Raw genomic sequence first — 15969 nt, forward strand, 5'->3', positions numbered from 1 at the left:
CCCTCATGGACAGGGACAATATGCAAATGTTCCAACATATCCATTGTTCTGGTCTACTCTGTTATTTTTACACAAAATATATGGGCTAAATACTACTAATATAAGCGTGGACGTAAAATCCTCACGAAACTATGAACCTATGGTAAATAATACTGCAACACGTTACTTATTAATTAATCAAAATATCACTTCCATTCTAAAAGAGCTTCTTTAGTAAGTGCTCCAGATTTTGCTCATCTGTTCCACATTGTGAGCCAGTATTCCACATTTTGGAAATGGAAAGTTAAGAAATGTGTTGTAAATATTGCAGTTTGGTTCACTGTCGAGTTATATTTTCCGTGTGGGTAATTATAAACACATTAATTAACTTAAACAGATTACCACTGAGTTTTCATTTGGGGTTTATTTAATAAATCCAATAAATATGTAGCAGTAAGATTTCAGGTCAGACTGTAAAGAGTTGACGGTGGAGTAGAATGGCTGGTCTAATGTACTGCTAAGCAACAAATAAAAGTTTGCTCTTTTGTCTTATTAAAAACACCTTGGCGTCTATGACACTACATTCTACAGTGTTATTAACCTATTTGTTCCAGCCATTGCCCGTAAAAGGGCGGGGTAAAATATCAATGTTTAGTTCCTCATAGCGTCACAGAAGAGGTAGCCAGGGTTGAGGAGTTCGCGCTTTCTTGCCTTGAATGTCAGTTCGGGCGAAGTGTGAAGCTGAAACACAGAGAAGTTCGGGATCGGGAGTGCCCCGATGTTCTAACAGAAGGTAAACATGGGATCCTGAGCGTGGCCAGCGGACATCTCCTTTTTTCCCGTAGGACACTGGTGATAGTTACCTAGACACAGTTCCTGGCAGCACAAGGAAAATCAAGGGGATGCAGTAGATGCAAGCCGTCGATTCATTGCTTGATTAGCACGGACAATCACGACTCTTTAGTGTCCTGTTTTTAACGCTGTGCTGGGAGATGTTAGGGATGTGCGTATTTTCGATGAACTGGACTTATCAGAGCTGGGCAGTTCTGTGGTTACTCATGCTCAACGTTGTACAGGTACCGAATATATTTGCGTTGAAGTACAACTTATTGTTCACTATTTTATGTGCCGTGTTAAGCTGAACAAATGGTACGGGATCGCTTAAAGACGGCTCTCGGAGAAAGAATTTTAGGGGTTAGAAGGACCATGATTACTGTTTTTCTCTGTTATGTGGGACAGGTATGTATCGCATACGGAGGCGGATTGGGCACTCTAAATTGACCCTAAGTGTGAGTCTATTGTGTGGAAGAGGTATTGCGGCGGTGTAAGAGATCTTACTTGAGCAGGTGGAAGAATTGTTCTCTACACTTTGTTATACTTAACTTCTGATGTGGTTCCAGCAGACTCGAAAACTGGCATAACAGCGGTCTGGATTTGTAAGGTCTAGTCTAGAGCTGAAGTATGTGGGCAGACAGCTGTTTAGTTGCCTGATCAGGTTGGTAGGAATTATTATTTTTTTTTATTTTTATTTACATGTTAGGAGTATGGGTAAGCTGAAGCGGAGAGCACCGCCTTTTAAATGACTTGCCCAGAGTCAGTCAATAAATGCATATTGGGAATCATACCCAATACTAGGACAGATAGAACTCCCTGTCAACTCATTACCGTAACAGTATTTGCTGTAAGTTGCCAGACAAAACCTGAATTTGTGCTTCAGTGAGCTGTATTTACGAGCATATCTATTACGGTTTTTATCTGTGCTGTGCATTGGATTATGATTTTCTGTTGTTTACTTTGAACTTCTGTTATTTATGAATGTATGTCAACCTTTTGCTTCAAGGACAAGGCAGAAGACCAAAATAATCAGACAATGGGGCAGAATTAGAAATTTTTAATATCAGACATACTTACGTTATTGTGGATTGTATTGGCTTGTTTTATCACATCTATATTAAAACTTGTTTTTTTAAACGAAGGTGGATTATTTTCCGAGGTTCCAGGCCCCATTGTGCTGTGTTTTTTTGGTTTCTGAAGTTTTCGTTTATCGTGATTTTCCATACTTTTAACATTGATAAAGCTGGACAGGGTGTATCAGTATGCAGTTTGTGAAGCATGAGGTCAGTTACGATAATGATTGACACTATCTTGTGACAGTTAATCAGTATGTATGAATATTTATTTGTCTGACATTTGTTAACCTGGTGGTATACTGCTAACATTTAAATCATTTGGTTGTTTTTGGTTATAATAAATTTGAATTGTTGGTTTTAATGTTCAATCGTATTGGTTCATGCAACACACATTCAGAAAAACATCTTTATCTTTGATCATTGTTAGTACCGTGGGACAGTATTACTTGTCTGATATTATCACTTGCGGGAGCCCACATTATTTTTATTCTCAGTGCATATTTGTGTATGTATAGTATTTCTAGAAATCTTGCCATGTTGTTACTAATGTATTTGAGTTACATTTTTGGTTTTTGAAAAGAATGCCAAAGGTATGGTATGGACAGCTGTAATGGAGACATAGCAGATCAGGTCTTCCTTCACTTAGATTTATTACTTGCACCTGATGGGGTTTTATGTATGTTGAGGGAAGGGAGGCAGGGAAGAACGGGTGACATTGGATTAATGGTAACCATTTTGTTTAACAATGTTTTCTCCAGTTTTGTTAGATGGCTAAATTAATTGAAACTAATATTACATTTCCAAATACAACTCGGCAGAACAAGACAATGAATGCAACCATGTGCAGACAAAAATTCATATCCGTATTGGTGCTTTAAACACTGACAGCATCAAACTATCTTAACTCCTCAACAATGCAAACATCTCTGTAGATTCATTCTGTTTTCCACCCCACTACACTATCTATCTGGACTTATTAAACAGTTATCCCTGTGTTGTGCCACTTGTCAGCGACCATACTATCCTTGGACATCATCCACCTGACACCTTTTGTCTTCTTCCATACCCGATCAGTGATGGTCTTGCATCACTGTATTTTCATAATAATCCTACTTCCAGTCCTTTTGTGAATTAACCCTTTGTGTGATATAATAACAAAGGTCTGGCTGAAGTTAAAGAAAATCACATCTCTTCAGTTTCCTGCCTTAGCCCTTGCTGTTTGTCAGATTAGACTAGCATGATCACATGATCATGGATTCTTGCTGGCAGTTGTCTGCCAGCTCATTTGATAGCAGGAAGCAGATCAATGTTTGTTTTTTTTTTTCAGTGAATTTCTATATGTTGGTGGGGGAAGGGAACATTAGACTAACTGATCTGAAGTAGCTTGGGTCTTTCTAATACTGTGTTTGGATAGGGGTGTAACCATTCCTCTTCTACTCCTGGGGGTGTAACCATTCCTCTTCTACTCCAAGGGGACCTATCTTGAATCCATGGATATATTGAACAAGTCTGCAGTGGTTCTGTTAGTTGTAGTACCAACTCTTTTAAGATCGTTCAGTGTAGTCTGTGCTTTCCCTGGTCCTTATCTCCTCACAGATTTGCTCATACTTTTTCTTTCAATACTCTTTATTTTTCCATTGGATACCCCGTGACCTTCATGTACCTGCCTGCATTGGCTGTCTTCTCTTATTGTGTCAAATTACTCATTTGCATTTTTCACCTGGTCCATTTGCATTTTTCACCTGGTCCATTGATTACACATACATTTTGACATCCTTTTTTTAATACGTCTAGCTCCTGCCTAGCTTTTTTTGATTTTTGGCTTTGTATTAAAAGAAAAACAGTTTTTTGGCATGCTTTCACACCACCCATTCATACTTTTCCTTAATATTTTCTCAGCTTCTATTACTGGTCTTGGTACCTGCTTACTAGTCTGCACTTACTGTTGTTTCTTCCTGCCTGCCAGTCTTGTTCTTCTTCACTGCCATTATAAGCCCCCTTATTTAGACCAGTCAATGTTTCCCTTTTTCTAGCAAAGCAATGATTAAAATTCACATACTAATTCTTTGTGATGGTCATGGGATATAAGTAAGGATTATGAGGGTTTCAGAAGAAAAATTATGTTACAGGAGTATTCTGTATGAGTATGAAGTGACTTTGTCAGTTGCCTTTAAATATTGTCTACTGTGAGGTGAAAGTAGGGCAGTTGTGTAGAGTTTGTTGCCTGGCACTATATCTGGTGGTAAGTATGCCCAGGTTGCTATTGAAAATAATGATACAGGGAAGATTTGCTGTTTGCATTCCATAAATAGACATATTATGGTTGGTGTGTTCGTGCATGACACCCTCATTTGCAGGTGCTAGCTAATATTACAGATCATCAGTTTGAAACCCATTGGTCTGATATGCTTACTTACTTTTCATTTCTATTTTGAAGAACGTGAACGTATACTATAAAGTGTTCCTTAACTAATTTTTAGTTGTGAGAGTCAATGAAAGAGACACTGACAAGATTCATGACCATTGTTTTCATGGTGTAGCTGGATGTTATGTAAACTTGGATCCCATTTCTGGCAAGGCTGAGGCAAACTTTCTCACTTATCCAACAAAGTGATTCCTTGCTCAGATAAGTCACTGCTGTGGAGAATGATACAAAGCCTTCTCCTGTTTTTTTTTGTAAAGTACCTCAGATTTCATGTTTGTCAGTTTAGCCTGCTTCTTTCCCTGTTGACACTGCTACTTTTCTGCTAAATGATAGAAAACCTTCACACCATCTGTAGTGCCTTCTACAGTCTTAAAATGTTTGTGAAAGAAACAATCTACTTTGAATCTATCTGAAGAGGTGAAGGAAAGTTTTGCTCTGAAGCTAACTGAAATTACTATGGTGCAGTCATGCCTGTTCACTTAATTTGCTTGTTTATCTTATTGACCTATAACTATGAGTTGATGCAGAGTGCAAGAATAACACTATAATGCAAAGTTGTAGCAACTGAACTGTAACAATGGGCTTTATTGAAGACATGTAAAACATTGCCATATAAAAATGTCATAATGAATTGTACAAATTTAAAAGCAACTGTTTGCACAGGAAATAAATATATTTCATATATCTATTTTTACTACACCATTTTCCATCTGTCCATCTCACTATTTTGGAATGTGAAGGAAGAAACATAGTTTGAACTACAGATAGATATTTTCCAGAATAGGAAACCATCCTGCAACACTGACACAGGGGGTTCATGTGTATTAATGAGCACACCAGCATATGATTTTCCCAGCAATGTTGTACTGTACTGGCTCACCGGATGCGCAGTAGCAAGTGCCACCCAAACCCAGCCCAATATCCAGCAACAGGTTGATGTCAAACACTAGTCATGAATAAACATTGTCATGTGTTTCTCGATTGCATGAATATTCATTTGAACAAGGTGTGCTTGTCGTTTGCCTCGTACATGATGTGCCTTTTTTTTTTTTTTTTTTTTTTTTTCTTGCTAACTTGACAACTTTTTGTAAAACAAACAGAAACCAGGTATTTTAAAGCTTCCTATCATAAAAGCTTTAAAACAAGTTAAAAATCTTCTCACTTAGGAGAGCAAATGCAGACGTAACCATGGTCAACGCTAACCATCTGGGAACATGCAGAGATCAGCACTCAGATAACTGCATTTTTTTATTTGCTTTATTGAATTTTGCTGCTCTCTGTCTGCATCTTGTTTCTCAGGCTTAGTTTTGCACTTGAGCTCTAAGCCAGCTTATTTCACAGTGGGGGTTGCTTTACATTGTGTGAAGTCAGCCCACCTAAGGTGTAAGCTACTGGTCAGCACCTCTTTGTATTTATCTGATTGCCTGAGGGTCTATATTTTCTTTTATACTAGTGCTATAAAGAGTTACATTTCTGAAAAGTTGTGCTTAGTTGTAGAGCTGATTAGCTGGCTGTGGCTGATTCTATAACCATCCAGATATACCAAGCTGATTATATATTTTTGCGCTTGATCTGTTTCAGTGATAGTTAACAAAACTGTACTGTATTTTTTATTTGCTTCATTGAATTTTTCTGGTCTCTGTCTGCATTTTGTTTATTTTTCCCTCCCTCCTGACCAAATGTTGTATTCTTAAACTTGCTGGCTTTGGATTTGCCATCCCATGCTGTAAATTTACCTGTGGATACTCCTCCCAGTCCCATCTCATTCGCTAATTCGACTGAGTACAGTGAGATAATTTGTGAAGGACTATCCCCTTGTTTCTTTGATTTTGGACATTCCTCCCAGTCCCATCTTATCAGTTCAGTATACTGTATACAGAGAGAGCATTTGGGAAGGCCACCCCCCCCCCTTAGTTTTAATCTTGAATTATCTTCTGTTTCCTCCCTCTCCACTTAACAAAAAAAATACACTTTACTCAGCTGCTTTTACTGTAATTGTGTTCTTCCTACTTTATTACCTTATTTTGCTTTGCTGTGTGCTCCTAAGTGTTCAAGTGCTTTTATTTTTCTGCATTTATTACTGCTTATTAGAACTCTGATTAAATGTATCTGTTATTCTAAGCATTCTAGTTTTGGTTTTAGCACTTGGGCTTCAGGCCAGTTATTTTACATTTAAGAAGGTTTTAGTGGTCTACACTGTGGACAAACCCTTATCACAATCATCTCACCATAAGTCTGCCCAGGTATTCGGAACACTATGTCTGGACAATTCCCATCAGTTTTTCCTACCAGCCTGGTCAACATGGGCATATTGAGACAGTGTAGCAACTGCCTCATGTTCACTGACAGTCCTCTTCTCCTAACACATAATTCTTCTACTTGCAAGAAATGCATCTACATGAGTAACCTGGAATCCATGCTCTCTCATCCCACAATCAGTACTCCTGACAAAGAGGAGATTGCCAGCACAAACATTGCACCACTCACATCACATAGCCAAGCACAACACACAACCACCTATGGAGAGGTCCTCAATAAAAACTTACCTAAACAGCAGAGGTCATAAAAACGTACCTAAACAGCAGAGACTTCCAAAACACCCACACAAACCTTCCACGTACCACACCAAACACAACACACCAGTGTCTCATAAACACAGCCCATAAGGCATAACAATAAACCAAATATACTAATCATTGGCAACTCATTTGTGAGACACATAGATGCCCCCCCCCAGGCTTGACAAGGAGAAGGTCACAGTCAGTTGTCTGTTAGGTGCCGTAGTCTGCTACATCACGCACCACTTGTCTCTCCACAACAGGTACAAGTATGATTCTGTCATTGTCCATGATAGTGTGAATGGCTTGATATGTACCTCCCTACACTATATGAAGAGAGACGTGATTAATCTCTCAGAGCATGTGTTCCAGGCAGGTATGACCCCAGCCCTAAGCAGCATCCTACCAACACCAACAAAAAATAATTGACTTCAACAATTGGCTTGGTTTCTGGTGTCATTCCAAGGGGATCCAGTATCTGTTTGCCTGGGATGAAATGGTTGACAGGCCTTGATGCCTTGTCAGAGATGGCCTCCACATGTCACCCCTGGGATTCCAGATCCTGGCCAAAGCTCTTGCCTCTCCCATTGTGCCTTTTTTAGGGAATGTCCCAAAGACAAATCTTCCAACATAAAAGATCTGTCAAAGCCAGGCTAAAATGTTTCTCAAAAGCTAACTACAACCTCCTAAGTGAGGGTATCAGTAGCTTCACACCACCGCCTACCTCAGAGGATGCAGACAACTATGCTAAACAGTATGCCAATGCAGTATTCAGGCACCTGTACAACTGCATGGACTCCGCCATACCCAGCAGAACTAAAACCTGCTCCTCAGGGAAACGCAAATCTGTCTGGACATTCTCTATCAACAGGCTTTACAACAAAAGGAACAAACTGTTGTCCAGGGGTAAAAAGGAACAAATTCCAAATTGGAAAAACTCCTTGGTCTCAACAAGCAAATTAGATCACCAGTGAACCTCCAAAGCCAGTTATGAATCGAAACTAGCCTCTGAAACAAAGGGAAACCATAAAGCCTTCTTCATTTACGTCAGGAATCTCCATGCTAAAGTCCAGGTTTGTTCCAAATTAGTACTTAATGGTATCACTTACACTGGCTAAGTCAACAGGATCAACCTGCTGGCAGGCTCAGATTAAATTTCATTTCAACCCCCTGTCCTCCCCAAAGGCCCATCTGACATCCCAATACTTGTCCCGTACCTCACATCTCTGTGGATCCAGTGTTATTAAAAGTCCCTATCCAAGGCAAAGAACACAGCTTCCATGGCACCAAAGAACACAGCTTCCATGGCACCTGATAGTATCCCAGGCTGTATTCTGCACCATCTCCAGCAAGAACTAGCATTGCCATTGAGCACCCTGTTCAACTACAGCCTAAGTACAGGTTTCATTGCAGCGGAGTGGAGAACTGTTATTGTCATCCTTTTGCACAAATGTGGTGCCACTACTGACCCTGGAAACAATCGCCCATTAGATTAACAAGTCTGATATGTAATGCCATGAAGTGTATTATTATGGATCTCATAAACAAGGACATAGGCAATCTCCAAGCACTTGACCCTAGCCAGTTAAGATTCATCAAGGGCAGATCTTGCCTGTTGAATCTGGTTGACTTCTTTGAGAATATCAGCAAGGCCCTGGAAGAGGGATAAAGTCAGTGTATACAGCTTACCTTGACTTGGCCAAGGCCATTGACGCAATCCCCCCCTCGGGCATCATGAAAAAGCTAACACAATTCTGCTTAAAGGTGGGTGGCCAGCTGACTCGCCAATAGGGCCCACAAGGTCAAAATAGGTGCCTCCACCTCCGACAGCAGACATGGTTCCCCAGGGATCAGTCCTGGGACACCTACTGTTTGGCATCTACTTCTCAGAGGTCCAGGCAAAGACAAAAGGCCTGTGGCTGACCAAGTCTGTGGACGACTGTAAGTTGGGTGCTGTCATTAACTCCTCAAACGATGTTAACATACTGCAAGAGGGTCTCACAGCAACAAATGACTGGTGCCAAACTCATTGGCCTTAAGTTAAATGGAGAAAAATGTATTATCATACCATTCGGCAAAAACATGGCCCCTACTGATTACCGCATCAACGGCAACCCCCTAAGCACACAACCTGTGGTGAGAGACCTAGATATTGAGGTTGACAAAATCTCACATTCGACCATCATGTAGCGGCAGTGGTCAGAAAAGCCTTTTACTTGGTTCATCTCATAAGTAAAGGGATTTCATCCAGAAAAAAGGTTATCTCTCTCTACTCCTCACTCATTAGGCCAGTAATTGAGTATAACGTCCCATTTGGTATATACCTCTCCAGACACCTGCACCAACTGGAAAGGCCACAGAAATGCCTCACAAAGAGAATTCATGGCCTCAAACACCTGTCCTGTGTGGACAGGCTGAAATCACTATCACTCTACTTGGAATTGTACAGGTTGCTCAGAGGTGATCTGTGTCTTGTCTAAAAGGCAACTTCAGACCCTGAAACCAAACTGTAGAACCAAAAAGCACAGCACAGCACTGAAGGAATACAAGTATTCCTTCAGTGCTGTGCTGTGCTTTTTGGTTCTACAATTTCAGACCCTGCTGTACTAGAGATGCTCCATATCCGTAAGTCTAACTTCTTGCGCATTACCTGCTTGAGAGGCCTAAATCTAATATGCGACATCAACAAATCCTGCTGAAGAGACAGGTTTGCCTCCTAGAGGCTGCCCTGTGCCTGGAATAGACTTCTCATACACGTCCTACAGAGTACCTCACTGAACCTCTTCAAGCGCAACCTTGATGGATGGATGGGAAACCACAAATTTGTCCCAGGGGTTCCACCTCTGTCCTTCATTGATAGGGACGACAGGTGCTGACTGAGGTTTCTTTTTTGGTTATAAACTCTTGGCTAGGCTTGTAAGGGCCTCAGGACCATTAGCCTATTAACCTCCTGTGATTTGTATAGTTCCCAATTTATCCGTTCACATGCAAGTTATTGTAGAAATTATGGTACAGGTCTACAAACATATTCCTACTTTGCATAATACTCTACATATTTGGTGAAAGTGCAAACTGAGTATTTTACTGTGATTAGCACTTTACTTTACAGTATGGGCTTTATGTGATTACAAATATTACTTTTTCCCTTTGCTTTTTCCCCCCTTGCACCTCCCCACACCCCCCCGCTACTTCAATATACCAAGTTCGAGATTGCACTACGTTGTGGAAGAGGGTAAGCAAAGACTACACAGTAAATATTCATGCTGTCACAGTCAGTCTAGGCATTCTCATACTCTCTCTTCCATGAAAACCACTCAAAAGTCACGTGTTAATCAGCAGTCAATGTATGCATGATATCACTGCCAAATTTGCATTGCATGCCAATCATGTCTTATTTGCATAGCACATCACAGGCATTGGGTGTGTCAATCACTGTGGCCACTTCCATTCCTGTGCAAAACAGATGGTGAGCCAGTACAGCACAACAAAGCCATTTTTCCTTGCAATGGTAACCTCATGTTTACATTTCACAGCTTCAGGGAATTGCAAGTATTTGTCAGGCCATGTACAAAAGAAACACATTTGCAGGCTATTGGAAGGCTTGCTATGTAAGAATCCAAGATGGGTTAATTGTAAGGTGAATGCCATGTCACCCAAATGTTGGTTGGGTATCCATCTTGCCAAAACGCTCACTGTTAGTAGAAACATCCCTGTAGTCTAATTTGTAATGTAAATTGGAAGCCTTGCTGCCATAAAAATGCTGATTTTTTTTTTTTCTCCCTGTGTTGCACTAGTAACCTCTCTAAATGAGGAGACATGCAGGTATATCTTTTCTTTCACATCTTCCATTTTTTGTTTCCAGATGATCATTTGCTGTTTTTACACCATTATCTACGCTATCAGCTATTTAAAAGCTTTGTTTGAGGACTTGACCACAACCACACATTTTTTCCAGATCTGACTGGCATTTTGTAAAGAGGAAAAACCAACAATGGTTCCGTGATGTCTGTAAAAACATTTTAACTGGAAAAACCTGTCACAAATGAAAGCCTTTAGAGTGTTTTTCTTAGATGAATCTTTGAAACAAACTGCTTGTCAAAATGTAGATAAATTAAAGCATAAATGTACATAGGGTTACCACCTGTCCCACTTTGCGAGGGACAGTCCCTCTTTGGGCAGTTGTGTCCTGCAAAAAAATGTGAAAAAATGGCAAATGTCCTGAGATTTTAGGACAAAATTATTTTCTATATTTTATGTCATAGTTGCATAAAACAGTTATTCTGTATCTGTAACACCTAAATGTTATAAGAAACAGAATAAGGAACTAAAATGCTACAAGAATAGACTTTTATTCAGGCAAAAAACTGAAGTTCTGTTCTTTGTACTGGTCGTGGGTATGTTTTGCCCTGCAAAATCTGATGTTTGTAGCACAAATGTCCCACTTTGGGCATTTGGAAAGGTGGCAACCCTAAATGTACACCATCCCTCACAGCAGTACTTTAGACTGGTATTAGACTACTGAAACACTTGCTGAACTTTGCAGCCCATAATTTCTTTGCATTCACATGAATTTTCAGATAAAGAAATTTTGATATGATATTGCAGAACTCTGAGCTTGGTGCTTTCTTGTAAATGTCTTCTAGCCGTTTCTTTTGCATCCAAGCAAAAAATGTATTGAATAGCATAAAGAAATAGGAGCCTAAGCAAGTGGTATCTGTTGATTTTATTTGATTCTCAAGTGTTACAAATAGCATATCCTTTCTGGCATTAGTGTGTCTACAGACTGCACATTCTCATGTTTTCATAACGAGGTTGTGGGGTAATGTCTAAATATATTTAAATAATAATGTTTAAGTTAGCAAAAAAAGTAAGCTCTTATATAAAGTTGTACATAGAATAATTGCTCTTGGATGTTAATGTCAAAGGTAGTAATGCATTATAATTTTCATATTTAAATCGTATCAGTACAAGTTCCTGTTAAATCTTCAGTTTGCCTGCCCTAACCTAGCTACCACGTAAAACTTTAAACAACAGCCTTCATTTTTACAGTCCCCAAATGTCCTTTATGGTATGCAGTATAAAAAGAATTATTCCTCTGTAATCACGTAGAAGAATTAATTGCCATACAGATAATTAGTCTTTTACAGCTGTAAAAGACTAATACAATAAATCATCCTGTTTTACTAATTCTGTTTTAGTATCAGTGGCTGAACATGTAGCATAATTGCTTTTGGTACTGAAAGATAAGAAGGCTGAGTTCTATTCCCACTCCAGGTGCTTGGATTCATTTTTTCCAATACTGACACTGCAGTAGATCATAAGTGGAATGCTGCACTTTTGCATGTGTTATCCTTAAGATGAGATGTTAAACTGAAGTACCATCTGCCTGATTTGGTGGTAGCTCAAGTGGATGCAGAAGACTCCCTAGCACTTAACACAACAGTAAGGGTATATTGAAGCTTATTAGAAATACAAAAATACAATAAAGTAACAAACAGGTAAAACAAAAGTAAGAAACAAAGAATATAGTAAGGAAAAATACAGAAAAAATAATGATTAACATAAGTTAGTAAACAACATGCCCCCCCCCCTTTATTCCACAGTCAGGTGCTCAATTTTCTGAGAATGTCTGAAGTGTCCAATTATTTATTCTGTAACATATAATAACATTGGCCCTTCCAAGTACACCACAAGCAAATAAATACAATTCTGCCAATGTTGTCAGTCCTTGCCCATATTAAGAGTGTCATAATGCCATATAAAGTGATTGGTAAAGAATTGATGATCATAGAAGAGTTTGTTTGGCTGCAGCCCAAAATCCTGTAATCCTGCTACAGAAAAACAACATAAAAAGTTGTTTTAGCAACCCTGCAACCCATCACAGAGCACAGTCTTTACTGTGCATATTTATATTTCATTAAAGCCCTTCACAGGAAACATACATAAAGACAGATACTAAAGGAAACGGGATCAGTCCAATCCAGTACTTCCCTAAAATGCTGTCTTTTTGTATTCAGAAAGACCTTTAATACTGATCGAGAGGCTGTTAAACAGATTTTTAAACAAAACCGGCAACTTTTTGCAAGCAGTTTGGAAGTATATAATAAAATGGGGGACCAATCCAGGATTATTTTTAGTAAAGGGAAATGTTTCAAACAATTCTTTGAGCGTAACCAATATCTGATAGTGTTAATATTGTATGCTGTGGTACGTTTTAAATGTGGCCATTGTAATCGGTGTTCCAGTATCATTGTTACTGATATGATAGTCGTTGGTAATAATAGAACAATAAGTATTAATTGTTGGTATAATTGTAATAGGAGAAGCGTAATATACTTAGCGCAATGTCAACAGTGCCCTGCATTCTATATTGGCAAAACTGAAAGGAAGCTTAGAGAGTATATATATGAGTATTTGTTCTATATTATTAAGGACAAAGTTAATAATGTCTTGTTCAAATGTACATCGATGTATCGTATGCATCAGATTTTGTTTTTAATATTAGAAAAGGTTGATAAAAATCTCAGGGATGGCCCTTGTAGTGTTCTTAAAAGGATGGCACTTGTAGTGTTATTCTTAAAAGGAGAGAGCATCTTTTGCAGCTATTTTTAAATGTGGGTTTCCTGCCTGGTTTAAATGAGATGGTATCTACTTCAAGTGTTTTGAAATTATTATGTTCTTATGAGATTTAGGATTAATAACAGCATTTACATCAATTTTGTCTTGATCTTAACAGACATTTTATTTGGTGTAATATGTGCCTGTGTTTTCAACAATACTTGCGTACTAGAAGTGTAGTGGAGCTTATGTGTTTAGTTCTTTCTGGTAGGATGGTTTTAACATGTGATTACTGCTGGCATTTTTAAGTCTGTTTGTTCTTGTACTGTTTTTTGTTCTGATGAAGTTCCTATGTGAATGGATGAAAGCACTTAACTGCTATTATAAATTCATTTGTGTGGAACCTAGTTTGGTCTTTATGTGCATTTCTCTTATTAGGTTTGGCTTTATGTCTGGTTGTTAGTGGCAAAGAAATCTAATAAACAGCAATATCAGCTGCAGAATATGACGAGACTTGAACCGATGGTTCTATACATGTTGTGTACTCTTTTGAAGAATTTACTCATGTGATGGGCAGTCTTGAGTGTTTAGTTAATCAGCTCACATAACAACTTTCAGATGCTATGTCTGCCAAAGTTGGGCAAGTAAATCTTCCAAAAGTGGCAGAGTTGGGTGGTAGTCTTGACATACTTTTGGTCAATGTTCTTCTGTTAGTTCCATTGCCTTATTGTTCAGTGGGCATAGTTTGTCAAGCAATATACCTTCTCAGCCCATTAATGTTACATGTTCGGGTTCTTGGGCCACCTTTCATAATTGGTTTAATAAAAGGATTGAGATTTTTAGAGGCTACTTCTGTAAGTGGGTTGTTGTCGAGTATGTTGACTGATTTTGAAAAAAAAAGCTGGTTAATTAAATTGCAGATAGGAAATGTTTATTTTACTGAATGTGTTTGTAATAAGCAAATTCCTAAAGGGTTGCAGTCGTGGAAATTTCCCACTAGATTGGACGAAAGGTCTGATCTACACCATGAACTCTTAGCCCTTTTTGACCAGCAGGGATGCAAACTTATGAATGTGTTGATAAAGCATAACAAATAAATATATAATGGACAAGTTTGTTTCTGAGATGTGTCTTGATAAATTGATTACTGGAGATATTCTTTTTTGAGAATTTTCGGCATAAATATGACATCATTTTAAGACATGGATAAAGTCGGTATAGAAATAAAGGACAGTAAGCAGAAAAAGATAAGAAATGGCCATGACTATTTAAATGGGAGAGCCTATCCTAAATTACCCTCGCTGTATTCCAAGGAGGAGTTTTGTTTTGGTACTTGTATGGAGGAACCTGTGGAACCTGTGGATTATCACAACAGTGAATATGTTAACAATGAATCATCTACTAGTAGTGAGGATCATGTGGCTCCTTTGCAGTACCCTACTGTGAGACATTCAGAACGAACTGATAACTGGAGGAAGCACAATTCTCCAGTTTATACAGAAATGTTGGTCAGCCAAATCAATTGGACTGGACAGACTGTGCAATGTATGAATAGATGGTAACATCTTGCCATGAGGATGTTGTTGAGACAGGTGTAGTTGTACCGAATGCGATTTCTAATCGGACAGGTGAACTTTCAAGTTTACTATTACTTTCAGATTTGTATGGAACTTGTTAACATATTAGCCAAAGGTTTAACATATGTACCAACTACACAAGCATCAGTTACTGATGTTATCATCAATTTAAAACTTTTTGTTAGGAAGTTAAATTTTAATCTTAATTTTCATTCTAATGAATGCCCTGGGGTTCAGAGTGATTTAATTATGTGTAGTACATTTAACCCTGGAATACACCCCTTTTTACAGGTTTTTGAATGGTTTTGTGAGTTGGACATTAAGCACCATTTGTCTCTATGCAGTGAGAGTACATGGTTTAATATGTCTCGAAATGTAAAGGTATTATTCCATGATTGAGTTAAAACCAAAATATAAGAATTCTAAAATCCAGTACAGGGGAGGTCTTGTTAATTATGAATTTCAGTGATTTATATTACAAAAACGAATGAGATACTATGAGGAAATTCCTACAAATGAAATTATGAAAGCTCACTAAAGGATTTTTTTGCAATTCCAAGATATGCTCCTTCAGGGGCAGATATACAAGAGTATTTATAATTTTTTACGTTGCTAATTCCTATTATCTGGAATACCAAAAATTCATAAGGACTTCGCCAATCTTCTTTAAAGGCCAGTTGTGGGTGTGGGGAAATGTATTGCCTATCCAATGGCAACATTTTTAGATGTTAAAACTTAAAGATGGGGTTAAAAGTATACCTCATTTGTGCAGTGATTCATGGAGATTTTTAGGTAAATTCCATGATTTTAGATTTTTTTGAAAAAGCCATCTTTTAACAATTGAGATCTATTTACTGTTCTACTCCATGAACTGGGTTTGGAGTGGTTCCATGAGTCTTTGCTTGCTCCACTGAAATTAGAATCCAAAGAGCTTAGTGTCATGGATACGTAGTTAGTGCTAA

At 38.5% G+C, this 15969-nt stretch overlaps 1 protein-coding gene across 3 annotated transcripts in view; it reads left to right on the top strand.

Moving 5' to 3' along the window:
• The first annotated feature begins 696 nt into the window (after positions 1-696).
• Positions 697-15969, top strand: part of TNFRSF11A (TNF receptor superfamily member 11a) — a 669873-nt gene continuing 654600 nt past the window's right edge. The window contains exon 1 of one of the 3 annotated variants that reach the window (XM_044065186.1): positions 697-1055. In XM_044065186.1, coding sequence (XP_043921121.1) covers positions 972-1055 — 84 coding nt within the window. In that variant the 5' untranslated portion in view covers positions 697-971. Of the gene's footprint in view, positions 1056-1094; positions 1219-15969 lie in introns of those variants that run through there. The other 2 variants (XM_044065185.1, XM_044065184.1) reach the window with 2 other exon arrangements.

The sequence above is a fragment of the Protopterus annectens genome, chromosome 3.part0 (assembly GCF_019279795.1).
Source record: "Protopterus annectens isolate FY-2018-M chromosome 3.part0, PAN1.0, whole genome shotgun sequence".
Classification (NCBI taxonomy): domain Eukaryota; kingdom Metazoa; phylum Chordata; order Ceratodontiformes; family Protopteridae; genus Protopterus; species Protopterus annectens.